Source organism: Gambusia affinis, linkage group LG01, assembly GCF_019740435.1.
Source record: "Gambusia affinis linkage group LG01, SWU_Gaff_1.0, whole genome shotgun sequence".
Classification (NCBI taxonomy): Eukaryota; Metazoa; Chordata; class Actinopteri; order Cyprinodontiformes; family Poeciliidae; genus Gambusia; species Gambusia affinis.
The window spans coordinates 38,895,116-38,911,084 of NC_057868.1; the positions used below are offsets into that span (position 1 = coordinate 38,895,116).

The 15,969-nt window shown below is 38.2% G+C and overlaps 3 protein-coding genes across 3 annotated transcripts; 1 reads left to right on the plus strand and 2 right to left on the minus strand.

The window, feature by feature from the left end:
• Window positions 1–121: 121 nt before the first annotated feature.
• Window positions 122–7,635, plus strand: tspan31 (tetraspanin 31). The gene is made up of 6 exons (XM_044124545.1): window positions 122–304; window positions 2,522–2,689; window positions 3,565–3,645; window positions 3,742–3,882; window positions 4,298–4,408; window positions 4,606–7,635. The coding sequence occupies exons 1-6, from the start codon at window positions 242–244 to the stop codon at window positions 4,678–4,680; spliced, it is 639 nt and encodes a 212-aa protein (XP_043980480.1). The 5' UTR covers window positions 122–241; the 3' UTR covers window positions 4,681–7,635.
• A 2,463-nt stretch (window positions 7,636–10,098) lies between these two features.
• Window positions 10,099–12,170, minus strand: LOC122835470 (tripartite motif-containing protein 16-like). Its single transcript, XM_044124558.1, has one exon. The coding sequence runs from the start codon at window positions 12,057–12,059 to the stop codon at window positions 10,404–10,406; it is 1,656 nt and encodes a 551-aa protein (XP_043980493.1). The 5' UTR covers window positions 12,060–12,170; the 3' UTR covers window positions 10,099–10,403.
• Window positions 12,171–12,626: 456 nt separating this feature from the next.
• LOC122835477 (tripartite motif-containing protein 16-like) lies at window positions 12,627–14,671 on the minus strand. Its single transcript, XM_044124571.1, has one exon. It carries the CDS (start codon window positions 14,665–14,667, stop codon window positions 13,009–13,011), a length of 1,659 nt encoding a protein of 552 aa, XP_043980506.1. The 5' UTR covers window positions 14,668–14,671; the 3' UTR covers window positions 12,627–13,008.
• Window positions 14,672–15,969: the final 1,298 nt, after the last annotated feature.

The window sequence follows — 15,969 nt, forward strand, 5'->3', positions numbered from 1 at the left end:
AGGAACTTAGATAAACCTTTCCGATTATAGCGATACATCCACTGCAATGAAACCTCACGGAAGGATGTTTGAAAAAACAGAAACGGATTTGGGGAGACGTCAGAATCTGACGTCCGACGTCAGTTTGACGAAATCAGCCACGCCCTCTCCGCTGTTTGAGTCCAGAAGACGTCGGCGCAGCTCAGAGCCGCATAGCAGGCATTATTGTTCATCTCATCTGAAGGATTTAGCGTTTTCTAATATGGTTTGTGGCGGTTTCACCTGTTCGAAAAACGCCCTCTGCTCCCTGAATGTTGTTTACATGGTGAGTGTTGCCACAGATGATAACTTTCGATACTAAGCGGCAGCCATTGAATGAAGTGGCGTAATGCTGACGAAAAGCTAACCAGTTAGCAAGCAAGCTAGCTACCTATTTTAGCTCACAGAGTTCAAGAAAGTTCTGATTATGTAAACATTTTGCTTCACATGCGCTCTGGTTCTTGTTCATAAGTGAATGGTATGTATTCTGCTCATTTATTGAAACTCCCAGTGTGTGTATAGCTTTGGCTTCTGAATAGAAACGTAGAGTAGCGGCTAACATTAGCATATTAGCAGTAGCCGTTATGCAAACCAATGCTGTCGTTAGCTGCGAGGCCATCAGCTGAGCGACTGGCGTGTTTAAATTGGTTATCTTTGTGGTATCAGTCACACAGGATGGTCTTAATTTGATTTAATCTGCCCATGTCATAGCAGACTCACCCAGATTTAATCCTGAAGGAAACGTGAAGTGATACCGGTGACATGCATGAAACATTTGACAGCTACTGCTTTTTTAATCTGCCAAATTTCAGATGATTTATATCTCTGTTTACTTAGAAAAGGTTATGTAGTCATAAAGCGTCCAACGAACAATCACTAATCCATAAACTAGATTCGGTGGTATAAAAAAAAATAATGTAATTATCTTGTTACAGGTGTTGATTCACCCTTAATTCCATTTTTGTTATTGCAGAATATGGTATTATGATGACTATGTTGCTTTTTTGTAGTGATTAGAATGTTTTTAATGGTGTGATTAACATATAATTGCCATTTTATTGAACTTAAAAACTGTACTTTTATAGTCTTGTCTGCCTAAATATGAGATTTGCTTAGGAACTGCTTTACGTTATTTAATTTCCTTTTGGGATCAATGCAGTATCTTTTAATTGAGTTTGAAAAACCCTTTAGAACAAACTAGATCACATATCTAGGTCACATTTGAGCATTTACTTTCAAGCTTCTGCAGTTGCTGTCTATCTTAATTAACATTAAAGAAATCCAAAAAATATGTTAGAAATTTCTATAATTTGTTTTTAGAAACTCTGTTTATGACAAACATAAAAACTTGTGTAGATGATTCTAATCAGTTGGTTTTTGTTGTAGGGGTTCTTGAAAAGGTATTGAAAAGAATAATTACATCTCATAAATAATTAGTAAGTGATTAAGCTTTTAAAATACCCAATTCACACAGATTTACTCAATCTGAATCCCACTGCTTGGCTGTGATCACATTTGAGAATGTTGTGATTTATAGTTTCACTATTTTATTGTTTACAAACAGCAAACTGTCACAGGCAAATGCTTTTTGTCTGTGACTTTGGAAAGTGTGAATATAAGGCCTGTATTATTATGCTAAACAAACAATCACATGTAAAGATTAAAATTTGCTTCCAGTCCAAAAATAATTCCTACAAACAGAAAATGTGAAATCTGATCCCTTTAATATCAGTCGCAGTAATCAATTAATCACATGAATTCAAATATTTTCATTTTAATATTTCTTAAGGGCAATTTGGTTTCGACAAATCACAATAAATTTTGATTATAATTCCTGTAATTTATTGTTTTTATTGCTGTTTTATTTATGGGATGTCTTGTTGCATTTTGGCTATTTAAAATAGCTTTAGTTCCAGTGTTAAGTGTTCGCTACAAAATTAAAGTCTGTTGGTCTTAAAACAACAATATTATCATTTATTGCAATAATTACTGGGGCAATTTATTGTCAGGCAAAAATAGTTATTGTGACAGGCCTAGTAAAACATTTAAATATTACAAATTGTAGTGAAGTTACTTTAAAAAGTGCGTATGTAGAGCAGGTTTTAACTGTACGTATAGAGCTGAATGTCCCGTTTGAAGATGCATTCACTAAAAACTCCTGACGCAGTCGAGACTCGTGCTTCACTCAGGCATGTTGTTGGTGTCTGAGTCACGATGCTCAAATCTGACTGAGTCACTCCTAACGACCGCAAAAGCCATGAACTTTCTTTTTATTCAACTTCAGCTAATTACACAAAAATAGTATTTCATTGTTTAATTACTATTTTTAATTCAAAAGGCTCATATCTAGAGCTGTAATTGAGACGTTTTGAGGTGCAAAAGCGTCTCTGAAATGGTGTTTGTGAGTGAGCAGTGAGATCCTTGCAGCGCCTCGATCTGAACTCCGGTGATACTCGTGTTCCTCAGCTGACCGTGGTTAACTTCTCTCCTTTTGCCCCTCCAGCTGGTTGGGCTGCTGCTCATTGGAGTGGCAGTCTGGGGGAAAGGCTTCGGCTTGGTGTCCAGCATCCACATCATCGGAGGCGTCATAGCGGTGGGCGTCTTCCTGCTGCTCATCGCCATCGTTGGCCTCGTCGGAGCCATCCACCACCACCAAGTCATGCTTTTCTTTGTATCCTTTCTCTGGACTCAAATGCAGTGAGCAATAAATCAATTAATCACATGATAAATTAAATCAAGCTCAATAATTTCCATTTGTATGTTTTATTATTTTTTCATGTTTTTTCTTCCTACCAAAAACTGAATGGCAAAAGTGTTTAATCTGGTGTTTTCATCTCAAGTAGCCTTTTTTTCAGATGTGTGTAAAATACTGAAAAATTGTACTCAAGTAAAACGTAACTATCCAAGAAATTATTCAAGTAAGAGTAAAACAAGTATTTGGTAAAATCTCAACTCAAGAACTGAGTAACTGATCAAAATATTAATTTTTTAATATTAAAAAAATTACATAATCAGATGGACTAAAACATATTTATTTAGAAATAATAATAATAACATTACTCAAGTAAAAGTAAAAATTATAGCATAGCAAAAATACTCCTAAAAGTAAATTTTTTTTTCAAAGTTACTCAAGTAAATGTAACTGAGTAAAAACAACTAGTTGCTACCAAAGTGCTTTTTTTGGACAGTTTAATAGAGATTTCATAATTATTATTTTTTTTATTTTGTATATTTAAAGTGTCTTCCAGTTCTAATGTTAAATGTTCACGAGAATTTAAAGGTTGTTGATCTTTGAAAATGTTCTTGTATTATTATCACATAATGGTTTCAAAATAACAATATTATATTTTATTATAATAACTACTTGTACAAATTATTGTCCAGAAAAATTTGTTGTCATCACGTGCCTACTGTTAACGATTAATTGATTATTAAGTTAGTTGACAATTATTTCAATGATTGATTCATCACAATCACAAATAAATTCATAGGTCAGTGATTTTCTATTTTTGGATCTGTATCGTTTCTTTAACCTTTTTCCCCCAGTACATGGTCATCCTCTTCATCGTTTTCCTCTTCCAGTTTGGAGTTTCCTGTTCCTGCTTGGCGATGAACCGCGGACAGCAGGTTAGCAAACATCCTGTCTGAGTTTAAATGCGTAACAAACGGTATTTATCCCTGATGACAGACGCACATTCTGTTTGTTAATTTAAAAATTTCCAGGTGGTTCTTCTGAACTCCACCTGGGGGATGTTGAACAATAAAACCAAGATAAACCTGGAGGACCAACTGGACTGCTGCGGCCTGCTGAACGTCTCCAACAGCCGCTCACAGTTTGACGAGGACGTGAGAAACTGTAAAGCTGTACGTATGAAATGTCATTTCTCCTGTTTTAGTCTCTGCAGTCCAGAAGAAAACTGTTTATTATCCTTACTACATATTGCAGGTAAAATATGTACAATTTTATATTTCTAAAGGTGCTGTTGGTGTTTGTAACAACTAAAGCTAGTCCATACTATTTAGAAAAAAATAAAACAAATAGAAGTAAGAGGCAAACATTTATTCCAATATTTACAAAAGGTTGATGTATATTCAGTATAATTTATTATGGAATTAATTGCTTAATTGACAGGTTTGTTTGAAAAATTATGTGTTTGATACTTATTTTACCCGCTTTATTTCATTTTAAATAAATGAGAGGAAAATGCAGATTAAAAATCTGACTCATCCTGTTAGAAACACCTATTTAAAGTGTTTTTTCTGTATTTTTCCCTTCCAGCCATGCACAGCTAGAGGAGGCTGTCTGAGCTGCGGGGATAAGATGCTGAATCATGCAACAGAAGTTCTGAAGATCCTCGGGGGCGTCGGACTTTTCTTCAGCTTCTCGGAGGTGAGTTTGATTCCCAACACGCTGATTGCTGCTTACGCCGTCACTCTGTGTACAGACGCGGCGTTTAGCTCCATCCATCCTTCTTCGTGGAAATGTCTCATATCGTCATAGTGACTGTTTATATTAAGAGTTTGTCCATCTTGTCCTCCTGCTGATGGACGCTGCGTCTCGTTAACGTGTCTCATCTCTGACCTCAGATCCTCGGCGTGTGGCTCGCCGTGCGCTACCGGAACCAGAAGGATCCTCGAGCAAACCCGAGTGCTTTCCTATAGTCTGCCTCTCGCGTCCCGCAGCAGGCACTTGTTTTCCCTGCAGACACACTGGTACAACACACACACACACACACACACAGAGAAAATGTACGAGCGCACAACCCACTCAGAACTGGACACTCGTGCATGAACGGATGACTGGTAACGCTGGTGAGTCTTACTGGTTCAGCCTTGATTTGAGTCCCAGACGTCCTGCATGTCCCCCCCTGAGTCCCAACCAACACACTCACACACACACACACACACACACACACACACACACACACACACACACACACCAACCAACGACTCCATCATTAATAGCCTGTGTGCACCTTGAAACGTTCCTCCTGTCTCTTGCGTAGTAACAGCTAACGTTCCCCTGTCGGTGAAATGCACCAAACGATGCGACGGGGAAAACGAGGCATTGAAGCGGTGATGTAAAGTAGTGTAATTATTTTACTCCCCAAACACGTCGGCGGGGAGCCTAGCAGGTAGAGTTTTAGGTAGCAGTTGCTCGTCCCTTGGATTAGTTTCAGATGTTTGTGAACTGTAACTGAGCCAGCTAACTTTCAGTCAGCGACATTCACATGCCACAGACTGCAGCCTTCATGTTGTACATATATTCTTATTTAAGATACTGAAACGCTCGGTGGATCGGCAGAAGAAGTCGCGTCTCTGTGTTTGAGCGGCGGCGTGTAGTTTAGATCCTGCCGCCGCTGCAGCCGTAGGAAATCACAGCGAAAACGGTTTCATGTCGTTTATTTCAGGAAAATAAAAAAAGGTATTTTAGCCAAAGTGGCTTTTTTTCGATGGAGAGTAAAGAGTTCCAAATTACAATGAATAAATACATTTATTATTATTATTAACAACAAAATTATATTGACGTTATTATTTTTAATGACAATATTAACAACTGTGACAAAATGCTGATAAAATCAATGAACATTCAAAATATGAAAAGGACAAAATAGATCAATAAAACAGAAATGAGTAATAGCGAAAAAATTTACAATAATAATGGTATTAACAACACTGTTGCTGCTAACAGCAATAATAATAATTGTTATAGCAATAACTGTTATTGCTGTAACAGTAATAGTTAATATTACTCTTAATGACAATATTAATAAAAATATTATTAAGAGTAATATGCTGTTACCTATGATATATTTAATACTACTACCATTATTAATAATAATAAATGGAAACAATTATTAAAATGTTCATTTTTAAAAATTGAAAATAAAAACAGGAATTGATTTAATGTGCCACAAGTAATTGTATTGATTTTATTTTAAAAACTATATCGAATTATGTCATGTTCTTCTTCTGATCATGATTTAAATTAAAACTAAATTTCATTAAACTTAAATTAAATCCTGATGTTTGATTGGCTAAATGGTCAAGACAACTTCTTCAAGGTTTGCTATCATTCTGGGTCAATATTGTCAATGGAAAGTGAATAAATAACTTCAATAAATTATTTGCTAAAAACCTTCTGGATGAGCATCTCCAGCCTTTATTTCCCTCATTTGCTCTGAAATAAGTTAAAAGAGAGGAGCACTAGCTGGTGTTAGCGGCGCTAACTTGTGTAGCGCCATCACAATGAGGCGTTTGGTGAAATTATTAGCGATATTTAAGCCCAAACTAGAAATATAGAGGCTGGAGTTGCTCACCCAGAGTTTGTAGTACCGTATTTTTCGGACTATAAGTCGCTACTTTTTTCCCACGTTTTGAACCTTGCGGTTTATAACCCGGTGCGGCTTTTCTGTGGATTTTTCTTCAGCCACTAGGGGGCTCTTTAGCAGGAAGTGAATCATTGGAAGTCAAAATTGGAAATCAAAGAAGAAAGTGATCATTTTTATTTAGAACAAGTACATGCTAGCAGCAGACACAACGGAGAAATTTCTTCAAACTCCTATGATGCAGCTTTTAAGTTGAGGGCTGTCGATCCGGCAGTAGAGGAAGGAAAAAGAGCCGCTGCTCTAAACTCAGCGTGAACAAAACCATGGTTCAGAGTTGGAGACGGATTAGGGACACTGCTCTCTGCTGCCCCCTTATGGAAAATCGAGAGCGGTGGAGATACCAGTACGTTTCCATTTTTTTTTCAAAAAATTGTAGGTGCGGCTTATAGTATGGTGCGCTCCATAATCTAGAAAATACGGTAAATAAATTACAACACTTTATGGAAAGTATTTCTGCATTTCAGTGTAAATGTTGTTTCAGTCAAAACAAACGTACAGGAAGTTGTTTTAACTGGCTGGTTGAAGCAGCCAATCAGATGCCAGGGTCTCATCTAATCCCGCCCACTGAGTTTCACAAATGAAACAAAGTAAATTTTAAATAATTTAAAATAGATGTAATTGAGACACAAATCTGTATTTATGCCCAGTTTTAAGACTAGTGACAAATGTAAGTATTTATTTCACAGTTTATTATAATTTGGCACTCTTCACTCTCCATATTTTGCTAATCTTTTTCTTTTATTGTGTTAATTGTGATAATGTGCTCCTTGTTGCTATTTTAAAACCCTCAAAAAAACAACTATTGTTTTTTTGTTGTTGTTCTGTTTCCATCAGTCTTTGTATTAATCAGTGTTAGATGCTTTGTAAAAATATGCGAATAATGCCTGTTGGATATTTTTAGAATCTATTTAAGTTTAGTGCACATTAAGCAAATGTTGTTATAATTTTCCTCGGTATGTGACATTTCCTGCTCATGTGTTTTTATTATTATTTTTGATTTTAACTTAAAGGACTAATGCGAACTGTAATGAAATGTCTTACTTGAACCTGTCATCTTTGCTGATGTGGATTTCTTGCTGCTGATTTGGAGTTGGTGTAAATGTTATGACAGAACCTAATGCCATATATTACATGTATCCACTTTGAATTTATGTGCACTTGTTATTGAAATGTATGAATTTTTGAGACTTAATTTTCCAAATAATAAAACTTTAAACTGGAAAAACTGTGTGTTTTGTCTTAATGTCTAGTTTTTGAAAGGTGTTTCACATTTTGTCGCATTACAGCTCGATAGTTTAAGGTTGGAAAATTCAGAAATTTATCTGGATTTTGGGGCGAATTCAACTCCAAACTTAATCGATTATTGAAATAATCAATTAATTTAGTAATTAATTAATCATTCCCTAGAGTAAACAAACTCAATTACTGAAAAAACCCCCAAAACAATTATTGCTCTAATTACGCAGAGCAAAAAACTTTACAAAAATATATACATTTTTCATTTAATATTAAAAAAGCTTAACTACAACAAATGTTAAGTATTCATAAAAACAGAACATGATGTAATATTTATAGTTTTATTTCATTTTAGAACAATTTAAAACCCAACAGAACAAGATAAAATGTCATACATAAATACTGCAATAAACTTAAGCCATTGTTGGTTCCTTTTCTAAAATATAAATTTGAATTTTCTTTCCACAAATTTTCACTTAAAGCTAAAAAACACTTTAAAATGTCAATTAAAAATCAAAATATTTAAGTCTGTTAGGAAACATTTTTTAGTCCATCTTTAAACCAGAAGTTCTGTCTCATTTGATCCATTTTGGTATTTTGCTCAAGAGTGAAGATGTGAAACTGAACATAAAGATAAAATGACTGGCAATTGAATATTAATGCCAGGCTAAGAAAAAATAAAAATAGTACGACAATAAACACACATAAGAGTAAAGTAATGGTATTATGAGAATAAAGTCAAAATATGACTTTGTTTTTGTAATACGGCTTTATCTTTGCATTATTTTGACTATTCTGAGAGTAAATGTAGTATTATTATTATTAATGTTAACATATTTCAAGGCCAAAGTCATAATAATATTATTTTATTCTTATTGTGTGACTTTGATGCGATTGTGCAAGCGACTGTCTTCGGCTTTATTCTGGTAAAATTATGCCTTTATTCTCATGTTATTTCCACATTATTCTTCATTTTTTGTTATTCTTGCAATTCTATGTGGATAAAACTGCAGAATAACAGCGGACTATCCCTCCGTTTGGCCACATGATGGCGGTAGAGGGCATCTGTTAAACACCTGCAGAAACACAAAGGCTTTAGATGCTCAGGTGCTTTTTCTTCCTCTATTCCTATCATCCCAGCTCAGGTGTGGATGTTATCGACCTGCCAGGTGTGAAATTAATCCACTAGGAGATTTTTTATTTAAATCTGCTAATCCTTTCAGTTGGGACGGGTCCAGGAATGTGTGGAGCCGACAGAAGGAAAGCTCAAGTGCGCTCTGATCGGGAGACATTGAAATTATCTCCACACCTTTCAACCAAGGTGGCTCTGAATGAGGATAATCTTTAGAGGAGACCTAATCTCTGCCGTTGAATCCACCCGAGCGGCTAAAATCTAAAGTCTGCGCCGTTTCCGGCGGATATGGAGCGGCCCCGTCCTGTCAGCATGGTGCCCGTCCACACCCTGTGATGCAGGCCCATATGCCGGGTGTATTAGTTTGGAGAGCCGCACCAACAGGGACGGCCATCTGTTCTTTCACCGATATAGCTCGGGCTCTGGAAGACAGGATCTTAAAACATTTGGTCCCGTATATCACATAAATAGGCCGCTTCCTATATGGGCGCTGTTAATTATGCATCACTTGTCATGAAGCTGAATTAAAAAACGGCGAGCAGGATGTTATCTGAAGAATGTGAGAGTTTCTTACAAACCGTTTAAATAGTTCACTCTGATGGGATAAATGTAGTTCAACAATATCTGCTCCATCTGCCGTACGCGGAAGATTAGGGATGTTGGAAGAAAAAAAAATCTAATTTTAATCTCAGAATTCTGATGATTTTAACTCAAAATAATTAGTTTAAACCCAGAATTTACATTTTCACCCTCAAACTGTTGACTTTAATATCAAAAATCTGATTTAAATCTCAGAATTCAGACTTTAATCTCAGAATTTAGACTTTAAACTCAAAATTATAATTTTAATCTAAAAATTTTGACTTTGAACTCAGAATTTTGACCTTAATTTCAGAATTTTGAAATTAAACTCAAAATTCTGATTTTGATCTCAGAATTAGGGTAAGGTAACCTAAACCTAACTCAAAGGTAAACAGTACTTTTCCTCTGTTTTTTGTCTCATAAAGATGTAACGCATTGGTCTGTGCGCCACACTTTTCTAGATTTGTCTGTACATCAAGTTTTAGTGTGAAAACTGCACACTCTTTTATGCATGAGGCCCCTGGTGCCTGTCTCCTGGTGTCAGGGGGAGAGAAGCGGGCCAAAGCCTGGAGAGATCGCCAGTCTATCACAGGACAAAACTCATAATTTATTTTAAAAATGAAGAGAATCTTTGTAAATTTCTCTGTAATTAAGTAATTTTAGAGTCAGAGATACACAACAGAAAATATTTATTTTTCTCATCTGTCTAAGGAGTTCAAAAGAAACAGCATGAGATCTAATTGGATGGTGAATCTAATTTACTTATGTGGATCACAATATGGAAAATAGAAAAAATCAGTTCACTTCACTCTCAAATGATTTAAACAAGAACAACAACAACAAAAGACAACAATACAAATATTAAAGCAAAAGATATTAGAACCCAGAAAAGATTTGATTTTCATGTAGAGAAATATTTCTGTCATAAATGAAAACAGTGATTTTCTTATGGATCCGAACCTCAGAACAACATATAAACTAGAAAAATAAAGAACAGAACAGTGAAGACATTAGGACCATGAACCTGATCAACAATCAGAGAAAATCTAGTTGGGTTTACAGAACTCTGCAGAACCTACAACATTAACTCCAGCCAGTAGCGGCTGAGTGAATCTGGTCTGGACTCTGTGGAGGAGAGTCATGGTTTCAGAGACGTTGTAGAAGGACAGAATACCTGCTCTGTGATCCAGGTACACTCCGACTCTGGAGGAAACTGGACCTGAGACGGAGGTCCAGATGTTGTTGTGACCAAATGTAGAATTGTAACAATCTAATGCCCAAGATTTGTCATTATATCCAAAAATACTTTCATTCTGACCTTTTCTACTGATATTCTTGTAAGCGACTGCTACATAAAACCATGACCCGCTCCGTTCCACCTCCCAGTAACAACGTCCAGTCAGACTCTCTCTACTCAGAACCTGATAATAATCAGTGAATCTGTCTGGATGACTAGAATAAGACTGATTGTTTTCCGTCCATCTCACCTTCCTGTTCCCCTCTGATAGAACCAGATGTGTGTTTGCTGTGTTTGGATCCAGAGTGATTTCACATGAATATCTTAAGAATCCAGCTCTGCTCTTTGGTTCTGGTTCTGACAATCCAACATTCACCTCAGTGACCATCAGTGAGATGTTTGTCCATGAGTCTCTCAGGACGTCCTGTAGTTTCTCTCTGAGCTGTGACACAGCTGCTGTCACGTCCTCAAAGTGTCTCAGAGGACGGATGTTGATGCTGGATGAGTGTGTAGACTCACTGAGTGCTGGCAGTGAGGGGTAGTTGAGGAGAAACTGGTTGTGATCCTCTGTGTGTGAGAGCTGCTCCAGCTCAGCGTCTTTCCTCTTCAGCTCAGTGATCTCCTGCTCCAGCTTCTCCTGAACATCTTTGACTCGACTCACTTCAGTTTCCTGCTGGGATCTGATCTGCTGCTTCACCTCAGAGCTTCTTTTCTGGAGGAGACGGATCAGCTCAGTGAAAATCTTCTCACTGTCCTCCACTGTTTTATCAGCAGAGTGATTGATGGCCTCCACCTCCTGTTGAAGCAGCTTCACATCTTTCTCCTGGTCCTGGATCATCTGCTGGATTTTTCCTCGTCTCTCCTCCAGCTCTCTCTGCCTCTCAGTCCTTTCTGCTGCAGCTGAGACTGTGTCATGACCTTTATGTTCATCCACAGAGCAGAGATAACAGATACACTTCTGATCAGTGCGGCAGAACATCTTCATCACCTTATCATGACGAGAGCAGATGTTCTCCTGGAGGTTCTTGGACGGCTCCACCAGCTTGTGTTTCTTAAATGTAACTGAATCATAATGAGGCTGAAGGTGTTTCTCACAGTAAGAGGCCAGACAGACCAAACAGGACTTGATGGCTTTCAGTTTTCTTCCATTGCAGAAATCACAGGCCACATCTTGAGGTCCAGCATAGCGGTGATCAGCAGGAGCAGCTTGGGGTCCAGTCTTCTTCAGCTGCTCCACTAAGGCTGCTAGTATGGTGTTTTTCTGCAGGTCAGGCCTCTGTGTGAAGGTTTTCCTGCACTGAGGACAGTGGTAGCTTTTCTCCTTCTCACCTCCATCCCAGAAGTTTGTAATACAGTTCATACAGTAGCTGTGTCCACAGGAAGTAGTCACCGGATCCTTCAGTAGATCCAGACAGATGGAACAGGAGAAAGTTTCTGGGTCCAGCTGAACTGCCTGCTGCTCCATTTCTCCTCTCAGTCAGAGTGAGTGTGTTAGTTTCGTTTCCTCATCAGAGAAACGAGGCTGAGCTCTGATCTACCAATCAGGTGTCAGTGCAGAGAGGCTGCAGCCAATCAGCTTCTACCTTCAGCTTTAAGGCGTGTTTGAAACCAGGAAGAAGAGGGAGGGATATCAGATTACAGGAAGAGGAAGGCTCTGAACGTAAAACATGTAAAGGTCTTCACAACAGATTTCTGATCAAAACAACTGACTGAGTTACCAAAACTCAGATCTCTAACATGTGATTTCTTCACAGTGTGGAGGTTTTTGTTGCTCAGGAAAATCTGTTGCCTTTTTCCTCACTGAACTGAAATGGCAGCAGAACACAGAGAGTTGAAAGTTTGCATCATATCCTTATCTGTTTAGTTTTTTGTTGCTGATAAGGTGTTGTTTTATAAAAGCTGTAAAATTTTAACTCTACTCTACAATTCAGATGAGAAAACTCAAAACTTAATATTATAATGAAGCGAAACTTTGCAAATTTTTTTGTAATAATTTATTTTATTGATGAAATTCAGAGATACGGTACAGCAGACATTTATTATTCTGATCTAAATATAAAGAATTTAAAAGTAAATATAATCTGTTCTGATTTTATGGTAGTTTCAGTTTCTTCTTTGGATCACAATAAACAAATATTAGCAATATTAGTTTTCACTACAGTCTGAACTAATTTAAACAAGAACATACAAATATGTGAATAAAAATATGAAAGGAAAAAATATTAGAGTAGAGAAAAGTTTAGATTTAAATGTAGAGAAATTTTTGTGTCATAAAAGGATGAAAGAAAACATCAGCAGTGATTTCCTTTAAGGCTCCTGGAACAAAAAAAAACAATTTAACTAGAAAAACAAAGAACAGAACATCAGAGCGGAAACATCAGAACCATGAAACCTGATCAACAATCAGAGAAAATCTATTTGGGTTTACAGAACTCTGCAGAACCTTCAGCATAAACTCCAGCCAGTAGCGGCTGAGTGAATCTGGTCTGGACTCTGTGGAGGAGAGTCATGGTTTTAGAGACGTTGTAGAAGGACAGAATACCTGCTCTGTGATCCAGGTACACTCCGACTCTGGAGGAAACTGGACCTGAGACGGAGGTCCAGATGTTGTTGTGACCAAATCTAGACCTGGAACAATCTAATGACCAAGATTTGTCATTATTTCCAAAAAAACATTTATTCCCTCTTCCTGCTCTACTGATATTCTTGTAAGCGACTGTTACAGAAACAAATAACCCGCTCCGTTCCACCTCCCAGTAACAACGTCCAGTCAGACTCTCTCTACTCAGAACCTGAACCCAATCAGTGAATCTGTCTGGATGACTAGAATAAGACTGATTGAAACACGTCCATGTCACCTTCCTGTTCCCCTCTGATAGAACCAGATATGTGTTTGCTGTGTTTGGATCCAGAGTGATTTCACATGAATATCTTAAGAATCCAGCTCTGCCCTTTGGTTCTGGTTCTGACAATCCAACATTCACCTTAGTGACCATCAGTGAGATGTTTGTCCATGAGTCTCTCAGGACGTCCTGTAGTTTATCTCTGAGCTGTGACACAGCTGCTGTCACGTCCTCAAAGTGTCTCAGAGGACGGATGTTGATGCTGGATGAGTGTGTCGACTCACTGAGTGCTGGCAGTGAGGGGTAGTTGAGGAGAAACTGGTTGTGATCCTCTGTGTGTGAGAGCTGCTCCAGCTCAGCGTCTTTCCTCTTCAGCTCAGTGATCTCCTGCTCCAGCTTCTCCTGAACATCTTTGACTCGACTCACTTCAGTTTCCTGCTGGGATCTGATCTGCTGCTTCACCTCAGAGCTTCTTTTCTGGAGGAGACGGATCAGCTCAGTGAAGATCTTCTCACTGTCCTCCACTGTTTTATCAGCAGAGTGATTGATGGCCTCCACCTCCTGTTGAAGCAGCTTCACATCTTTCTCCTGGTCCTGGATCATCTGCTGGATTTTTCCTCGTCTCTCCTCCAGCTCTCTCTGCCTCTCAGTCCTTTCTGCTGCAGCTGAGACTGTGTCATGGCCTTTATGTTCATCCACAGAGCAGAGATAACAGATACACTTCTGATCAGTGCGGCAGAACATCTTCATCACCTCATCATGACGAGAGCAGATGTTCTCCTGGAGGTTCTTGGACGTCTCCACCAGCTTGTGTTTCTTAAATGTAACTGAATCATAATGAGGCTGAAGGTGATTCTCACAATAAGAGGCCAGACAAAATAAACAGGACTTGGTGGCTTTCAGTTTTCTTCCACTGCAGAAATCACAGGCCACATCTTCAGGTCCAGCATAGCGGTGATCAGCAGGAGCAGCTTGGAGTCCAGTTTTCTTCAGCTGCTCCACTAAAGCTGCTAGTATGGTGTGTTTCTGCAGGTCAGGCCTCTGTGTGAAGGTTTTCCTGCACTGAGGACAGTGGTAGCTTTTCTCCTTCTCACCTCCATCCCAGAAGTTTGTAATACAGTTCATACAGTAGCTGTGTCCACAAGGAATCGTCACCGGATCCTTCAGTAGATCCAGACAGATGGAACAAGAGAAAGTTTCTGGATCCAGCTGAACTGCCTGCTGCTCCATTTCTCCTCTCAGTCAGAGTGAGTGTGTTAGTTTCGTTTCCTCATCAGAGAAACAAGGCTGAGCTCTGATCTACCAATCAGGTGTCAGTGCAGAGAGGCTGCAGCCAATCAGCTTCTACCTTCAGCTTTAAGGTGTGTTTGAAACCAGAAAGAAGAGGGAGGGATATCAGATTACAGGAAGAGGAAGGCTCTGAACTTAAAACACGTAAAGGTCTTCACAACAGATTTCTGATCAAAACAACTGAATGAGTCACCAAAACTCAGATCTCTAACATGTGATTTCTTCACAGTGTGGAGGTTTTTGTTGCTCAGGAAAATCTGTTGCCTTTTTCCTGACTGAACTGAAATGGCAGCAGGACACAGAGAGTTGAAAGTTTGCATCATATCCTTATCTGTTTAGTTTTTTTGTTGCTAATAAGGTGTTGTTTTATAAAAGCTGTAAAACTTTAACTCTACTCACAGCAAACTGAGGTTCTGCTACCAAACGTTTCTGTCAGAGGTTCATTTCTACATTTCATGTTCATTTATTTGAAGTTTGAACATCTGAGCAGCTCTTCTGTGTTTTATGACATGTCTCCATGGTTTCTGACAGGTTTAAAGCTCAATGTTCAACAAACTGCCAGTGCAGAAGATGCAACAGAACTCTATCATTCTTTGACACGTGCAGTACAAGATCCCAGAGAAACTCCTGTTCAGTTTCTTATACGTACAATGGACCTTAGACAAAAAGTGTTGCCTGTTTCTGATAGAGCCAAAGCTGGACTAAAATACAATCCTGAGCTTGTGCAGATACAGTTTTTGCAAATTATTCTGACTGGACTACAAGATGATGCTGTAATAGTGGACATTAAACCTCACTTGCAGGACCCAACTGTTAGTGATGAAGTGCTTCTTGAGAAAATGAGCGCTGCCTACAGTGTTGAACTCGAAAGAAGGAATAAACTGTCGACCAGACAAAAGAGCATCAAAGTGGCTTCAGTTCAGGAAGAGGAAAACTGCAAAAATTAAAATGTTGGAAGCTGAAAGAAAAGCAAAAACCAGACAGAAAAGCAAAACCCCATTGTGGAAAAGCTAGAAGCTAATAACAAAGTTATTTGTGAGGCTATCCAAAATCTTTCAACACAAATTGCTAATTTGACTCAGGCAAAAGTGAAAACTGAAGACAAAAACATCAGAAGTAAGCCACACTATCCAAGTGCTACCAGAAAGAACCCCAGAAAATGTCCTCAATGTGAACAGTCAAACCCAGAAGGAAAGTGTACACACTGTTTTAAATGTGGAAGCAGTGAACACTGGGCTGTTG